This window comes from Carassius carassius, chromosome 10, assembly GCF_963082965.1.
Source record: "Carassius carassius chromosome 10, fCarCar2.1, whole genome shotgun sequence".
NCBI lineage: Eukaryota > Metazoa > Chordata > Actinopteri > Cypriniformes > Cyprinidae > Carassius > Carassius carassius.
The window spans coordinates 2,085,812-2,093,747 of NC_081764.1; the positions used below are offsets into that span (position 1 = coordinate 2,085,812).

At 42.4% G+C, this 7,936-nt stretch overlaps 1 protein-coding gene across 2 annotated transcripts in view; it reads right to left on the reverse strand.

The window, feature by feature from the left end:
- The window catches only part of LOC132151503 (replication termination factor 2-like), a 33,693-nt gene extending 26,076 nt beyond the window's left edge, over positions 1 to 7,617 (reverse strand). For both annotated transcript variants that reach the window (XM_059559639.1, XM_059559638.1), the window contains exons 1-3: positions 7,424 to 7,617; positions 6,591 to 6,685; positions 5,949 to 6,042 (exon numbers count right to left, since the gene is read on the reverse strand). In XM_059559639.1, coding sequence (XP_059415622.1) covers positions 5,949 to 6,042; positions 6,591 to 6,685; positions 7,424 to 7,492 — 258 coding nt within the window. In that variant the 5' untranslated portion in view covers positions 7,493 to 7,617. The remainder of the gene's footprint in view (positions 1 to 5,948; positions 6,043 to 6,590; positions 6,686 to 7,423) is intronic.
- Between the last annotated feature and the right edge of the window lie 319 nt (positions 7,618 to 7,936).

Sequence of the window (7,936 nt, forward strand, 5' to 3'; positions counted from 1 at the left end):
TAAACGATATTACTAACCTTCAGCACATTTTATCACGGTTATCAATAAAACCGGTTATCGTCCCATCCCTAATTTATACCTGGTCTGTCTGAGTCTTAGTCACGGAGTCCTTGTTTAATGTTGAACATTAATTCATGTCTGTCAGTTCTTGCCCTTGCCTTGCCTTGTCTTCGTTTGGTTTATGTTTGGATGGATGTTTTTGGTTACGACTCATGCCTGGACTGTGTATTCTCTTTGGATTACCCCTTATTAAAGACGTACTCGCAATTGGTTCTCTCTCCTGTGTTTTCCGTAACACCGATCGTGACAGAAGGACTCCGTCACAGTAAGAACCAGCGGTATGTCTGCCTATGTCTCATCCCCAGCCATAGAGCGGGAGAGAGACGGTTTTGAGGGAACTCGCCTGGTGGTTTTCCGGGGGACCAGGGGAGGTCGCCGAGGAGGGAGTGGTCGAGAGGAGACCCAGCATCACTCTCAACCATGGCCTCCCTTCGACCCGGGTCTCGTGTGGGATGGATCAGAGCCACCGTCTCACCATGGCGGACGGAGAGGGGAGAGGAAGCGCACGTCCGCCACGGTGGCGCCACTGCCCATGATTGCCGCGAGTCCAGCGCCACGGTGCAAGATGGCCGCCAGCTCAGCGCCAACGCCCAAGAAGGCCGCTGACTCATTCTTGGATTATTTCGCTACGCTGTCCAAGATTCTAGAGATTCCCAAGACGGTCAACGTCAGGGCTGCTGAGCCAGCGCCTCAGCACAAGATGGCCGCCAGCCCAGCGCCACAGCACAAGATGGCTGCCAGCCCAGCGCCACAGCACAAGATGGCTGCCAGCCCAGCGCCACAGCACAAGATGGCTGCCAGCCCAGCGCCACAGCACAAGATGGCTGCCAGCCCAGCGCCACAGCACAAGATGGCCGCCAGCCCAGCGCCACAGCACAAGATGGCCGCCAGCCCAGCGCCACAGCACAAGATGGCCGCCAGCCCAGCGCCACAGCACAGGATGGCCGCCAGCCCAGCGCCACAGCACAGGATGGCCGCCAGCCCAGAGCCACAGCACAAGATGGCTGCCAGTCCAGAGCCACAGCACAAGATGGCTGCCAGTCCAGAGCCACAGCACAAGATGGCTGCCAGTCCAGAGCCACAGCACAAGATGGCTGCCAGCCCAGAGCCACAGCACAAGATGGCTGCCAGCCCAGAGCCACAGCACAAGATGGCCGCCAGCCCAGCGCCACAGTACAAGATGGCCGCCAGCTTGGAGCGGTGCCCGATGCTGTTCCAGAGGCCGAGGCGGTGCCCGATGCTGTTCCGGAGGCCGAGGCGGTGCCCGATGCTGTTCCGGAGGCCGAGGCGGTGCCCGATGCTGTTCCGGAGGCCGAGGCGGTGCCCGATGCTGTTCCGGAGACCGAGGCGGTGCCCGATGCTGTTCCGGAGGCCGAGGCGGTGCCGGATGCTGAGGCGGTGCCGGATGCCGAGGCGGTGCCAGATGCCGAGGCGGTGCCAGATGCCGAGGCGGTGCCCGATGCCGAAGCGGTGGCCGATGCTGTTCCAGAGGCCGAGGCGGTGCCCGTTCCCGATGCGGTGCCCGAGGCCACTCCCGATGCGGTGCCCGAGACCGGTCTAGAGTCAGGGCTAGTTCCAGTTGACCCTCCAGAGTCGAGTCAGATCCTCGTGGACCTTTCAGAGTCAGGTCAAGTCACTGGGTGGCCTTCTGCTCCGCCCTGTTGGACTCCGGCATCGACCACAGGGGCGTGGTGGTCATCTGCTCCGCCCTGGGGGGCTTCTGCTCTGACCACACGGACATGGTGGTCTTCTGCTCCGCCCTGGGGGGCGCTTGCCCTGACTACACGGTTGTGGTGGTCTTCCGCTCCGCCCTGGGGGACTCTGGCGTCGACCACGAGGACGTGGTGGTCCTCTGCTCCGCCCTGGGGGGCTTCTGCTCTGACCACATGGACATGGTGGTCTTCTGCTCCGCCCTGGGGGGCGCTTGCCCTGACTACACGGTTGTGGTGGTCTTCCGCTCCGCCCTGGAGGGCTCTGGCCTTGACCACAAGGGTGTGGTGGTCTTCTGCTCCGCCCTGGGGGGCTTCATGTTGTTTTTTCCTTTGGTTTTTGTGTCAATGTCTGTCCCTGTTCCTTTCTGTTAGTCTGGCCCTCCGTCCCTCCCCCTGAACCTCCTCCTGTCCTCCTCCCTCCTGGTCTCTGTTTTGTGTCTGTCTTGGAGCGTCTGGGAGCCACTCCGTAGAAGGGGGGTACTGTCACAGTGTCTGGGTTGTGTTCCCTGGGTTCCCACTAGGTGTCCTCAGTTCCCACGGTGTTTATCATATTATCACTTCCTGTCTCCTTATTTGGTCACCTTCCTCCTTGTTTAGTTAATTGATTGTTTCCCCACCTGTCTCCTGTTTCCCCATATCCTTTTGTGTATTTATACCTGGTCTGTCTGAGTCTTAGTCACGGAGTCCTTGTTTAATGTTGAACATTAATTCATGTCTGTCAGTTCTTGCCCTTGCCTTGCCTTGTCTTCGTTTGGTTTATGTTTGGATGGATGTTTTTGGTTACGACTCATGCCTGGACTGTGTATTCTCTTTGGATTACCCCTTATTAAAGACGTACTCGCAATTGGTTCTCTCTCCTGTGTTTTCCGTAACACCGATCGTGACAGTGGGATGGGGAAAAACCCAACATAAAATCTCGAGATAAGTTTTTGAAAAAAATTGAACCCACCTTAATTTTACATGGCTTTCTAAACATGCGGCTCTGTTGTGTGAGACGCGAGTGCAATGGTTCTAGATTATGTCCCTCTCGAAAATGGGTTTCAGTTTTGATGTAAACAAGACCTTCTTCACATTCTCTCTTTCTGCGCAACATTTTTGCATTCGAATGTGGATTTTTATTTTAAATTCAACGAATATTAGAAATTGACAGCCCTACAAAGTACCTCACGTGCGAAACACTTCACATTATTTGATATATTTCATATACATATTTATATCATATATTTAAATGTGCGTAACTAATGTAAATCAAGCACGCTTCTATGCACACGAATTGCTGGCACCGTGCATCTCTCAGAAATCAGAGCTTTGCAAGAGTAATTTCACCTATAATAATACATCATACACTCAACTGTTATCTAGCAAACTCCGGACTGTGCCAGCTTCAGCTGAGTACTCAGACAGAATTATTCCTTGTCCGTTATTTGTTTTTGAAGCCATTTTCCGTGCCATTCAGGCTTCAGGCACAACCCTAATTATTACATTACATATTTTATTTTTACATGCAACATAGATAAAGTCATAGAAAGTAACAGCTCCACGGAATATTGAAATCCTAAAATTCACGTCGTACTTGCAAACACTTTGTATACATTATGGTTAATGCAAGTTGGAGTAGTCGATTGTTTCCGACAGCGCAGACTAGTCTATTCAAGCCCTAGTATAGTATGACAAAAATGTTGCTGTATTTATGAGCGCATGCCCAGTAGAGCCAAACGTATCCCTTCTATCCTTAAGCATGCGTCATATCCCAAACTTTGCATGCATTTTAATTTTTAACCACAGACATAATGTCAGCAACAGCAGCATTATAAAGTAAATAAAAATGGGAATAAAGTACATAAAAAAAATGTGATCCCACAGCTCGGTCCTAGAGGGCCAGTGTCCTTAAGAGTTTAGCTCCAACCCTAATTAAACACACTTGAACCAGCTAATCAAGCTCTTACTAAACACACTAGAATCTTCCAGATAGGTGTGTTAAGGCCAGTTGGAGCTAAACTTTTCAGGGCATTGGCCCTCCAGGATCTAGTTGGGAGTCCCCTGTCCTACAGAGTTGTTACTTTGCACATGCTTTTTGATCATTACAAATAATAATGTAAAATTATTTTCTTTGAAATATGCTGTCTCTCGGATCACATACATTATCAGCAGTGTTGGGGAGTAACTAGTTACATGTAACGGCGTTACGTAATTTAATTACAAAATTATTGTAACTGTAATTAGTTACAGTTACTAAGAAAAAATGAGTAATTAAATTACAGTTACTTATGAAATTTTTAACGATTACAAAGGGGATTACATTTGAATATTTACACACATCCACATACAGATTTAACTGATTTCTTTCCCAAATTGCACTGACTATTCTGAGACATACCGCCCTAATAATTTCCGGGATGCGGAAACACAGTCTGGTTCGTAGAATCCATTCATAAAAACGTAATGCCTAACGCGGACGGAATATGCCACATTTTGGATGACTAAATCAAAAGTAGGTCAGTACACTTGAATCAAAACATGACATGGACTAGTGTCTGTGAATATTAAGCCCCAAAGATGCAATATATGACTTGCACATTCTGCGTGTCTGTGGAAATCAGGCGCGGACTGGACACCGGGAGAACCGGGACAATTCCCGGTGGCCTGGCAGATGATGCCCTCTATTTTAATATTGTTATTGTATAATTGCCTGTCGAATGTACTAAAGCGATCATTTGCGAATCCGCCATTTGATAATTCAATCTCTAATAAATCATGAAGTGTTATTAATCATGACTCGCGCGCTCTCTGCGCCTCCGCCAAACGGTTTGGATCAGACTCAGAGTAATCAATGCGAGAGAGAGAGAGAGAGAGAGAATACAGTGGACAGCTGGAGCAGAGAAGCAGAACTACTGTTCAGGGTTTCAGGTCAGTTTCATCTGTAAAGATGCTTTTTTTTTGTCTTTTTATGTATTTAATCAAGCAGCAGCACGTTGCTCATCAGTCATCACTCAAAATACTATATAAAGGACACCATTATTATCAGTTGTAATGTTACAGTAGTAATTTAACTAAAAAAAAAATCAGATTTTTTTTATAGGTTTAGGGGGAGCTACGACAGACAACAACACAACCCTTACGAAAATTAACATTTTAATATTTAACTATAAATCCAGAGAAAATGGTTACTATTGTTTAAATGTGGTAACCAAAAATGAAAAATTATTTTACAAATGTATTTATTTAAAAACAAATACAAATCCATTTGCAAAAAACAAAAACAAAACAAGGTTATTTTACTTTTATATAGGCTAATAAAAGCAAGGTTAATTTTTGTAAGGGAAAAACATGACGCGTGTACAGTATTAGGATTTTTCTATAAAGATATTGTAGTATTGTAGAGTATTGTATTGTAAAGTATAGTTTTGTTCAATCTTGAGTATTAAAGTCATGAGAGAGATGGATAACGGCAAAATAAAGAGACTGAAGAGAAAAATGGAAGTGAAGGTGCAGTTCAGGAGAGAACTTTTAATTATTTTGCATGTCCCCAAATTAAAGATTTAAACCTTTTTTATGTCAGGTCCATACAAAAAATAGTTTTGTCCATGAATTTGTTTGTATGAGTTTGAATATTCCAGTCTGAATTTTTTTCCCAGTCCGCCCCTCCTGTAAATTAATGGCAAAGACATGGTTTCATTTACTACACATAGGCCTACTGAAGCTCGCACTGTTTTCAACCTCTGCTGCCTCAGTATAGGAGTACACGAGCACATAAACATAATTTCTAGAACTGCTCTGTGTCACTTCATGTGCATTTTACTTATTTTGAGAAAACTATCATCATGTACAAAGAGACAGCAGTTTAAAAAAAACACCAATGTTTCAGGAGTTTATTACACAGAATACGTCACATGCTTATTAGATAACTGTATTTAAGTTGATGCATATGCTTTTATTTATTATTCTTTAATTTTCACAAATTTAGAAAAGTAATCAAAAAGTACTCAAAAGTAATTAGTTACATTACTTTAATAAAGTAATTGAAAAAGTAACACTACTATTACATTTTAAACAGGGTAACTTGTAATCTGTAACCTATTACATTTCCAAAGTAACCTTCCCAACACTGATTATCAGTAGTTAAGTATGTGGAAACGTCATTCAGTGTATGATGATCATTTTTCAGCGTTTACTGACCTTGATGCTACGGATGTGAGCCACAACCTCAGAGTTCGGCCTCTCCGCTGATTTATCCAACAAGTACTCAATGATCGCATCTTTATTATACAGTCTGGTGGAAGAAAAATCATTTTTATGCATATACTGCAAAATACCGTCTTAGTTTTACTATACGCATACTAAACAATACAATAATATTCTTTAAAACAGATAAACATGCATGAATCACGAGTGAAATTCTGCAGATGGATTTAAACATGGTCAAATATACCAGAGCAATGAATTCTACATTCTTATTGAGGCTTTATTGAAATAAATTCTAATTCTATTGAAAACTGCGGAGCATCTTCGTGAGGATCCATTCATGGAGGTTAATGTTAGATACTACAGTTAAACAATGGTTGGTTGTTATGCAATAATGAAGGTACATCTTAAGAACAGAGGTTAAGGTAGAAAGTCATTATCAGTCAAAATAAACCCTATAAAGGCGATCAGGGCATGAAGCAGAGGTGTTGTTTCTGCCTGAAGGGTTTGATTTTGTGATAATGACCATCTGATAATAATTATGTTGCACTGACCCTGCTATAAATATATAAATAAATATCAACCGTTTTACATTTTTTATGATTCAAACATACAGTAATGTGTAATGTAATGTACCTGCCCAGCTCACAGGCGACTATGGGCCGCTTCAGCTTCTCCTGACTCAATGCACAATATCTCCATTTAGCAGCAAGTTCTGCGGTTTTATCCACCTGTAGAGAAAACAACAACAACAACAAAGGATTTATTAACAATAATAACACTATAAATCAAAACTTCCTGGTGTATGAGGGTCCTACATAAAAATATTTAGTGCATTTAAAAGTGCAGTTAATTCAAATATTAAATGCATTCACAATAAGCCTTAATACAGATGAAATAAATGCATGTTGTAAAAGTTTGTAAATAAAAAAATAAAATAAAAAAACAAGCTACACATTTACAGAATTAAATTCCAAAAGTTATAAATATTATACTTTTTTATTAAAATATTTAACATAAAATATATATTTTTTTGTGTAAATTCCTAAAGCGTATTTGTATTTATTTTCATGTTCACAAACTCAATGCCCTTTTTTGCAAGAGTTTGTAAACAATCAAATAAATAACATCATAGTATTTTAGTATTGAGGACCAAACTCAAACACACTAATACTTTAAGAAATTCAATAGAACCTTAAGAAATATCATAATAATACTAAAAAGTAAAGATAGTAATACTATGATACTTTGAAATATGTCATGGCACTGAAATAAATCCATGTATTTCCAAATACTACAGTATGTTTATGTCAAGAAAATAAAAGTTTATTTAAAACACATTCGATCACGCATAGTTTAATGTAATTGAAGAAAACAAAACAGATGTTGAACTCGCGAGCTATTGACATGCTAAGATGCTACACGCTAAATTTATGATAATAATCCAGCGTTTAGCGCGACGTCTTTACCTTTTCGACCTTTTTCGGGCCTTTAACCAGTTCGTGTCTTTTGGGAATGGTTCCGCCGTCGCAACCCATGCTGAAAATGCGATTTAAACGGTTTTAATGAGAGAACTTAACCTGAAGCTAAACGGAAAACTGTAAACAACCGAGGAGCTTCGATGAAGAGCGTCAGCGGTAAGTCTGCGTTTGTTTTTCAGATAGCGCCGCCTAGAGAGCAGTTAAAACATTACACCTCAGGTAGATGTTATTTCAACACCAACCACTAGATGGCGAAGTGGAGCTAAAATAAAAAAATATAAAAAATAATTTCAGAAATATTTTTCTTTAGGGCACCAGTTATTTATCCTGACACAAAACCACACCAAGAAAAATACTAAAAATATTGTTATTTGAAATGAAATTCATGTTTACAGTATCATAGTTTTTACATGGAAGCTTATTTCGAAGAATAGCACTAGAGCAGCTTCCGGGAAATTGGGGGAAAAAACGTTCAGGCAATGTTCTCTCAAAATTATAAAG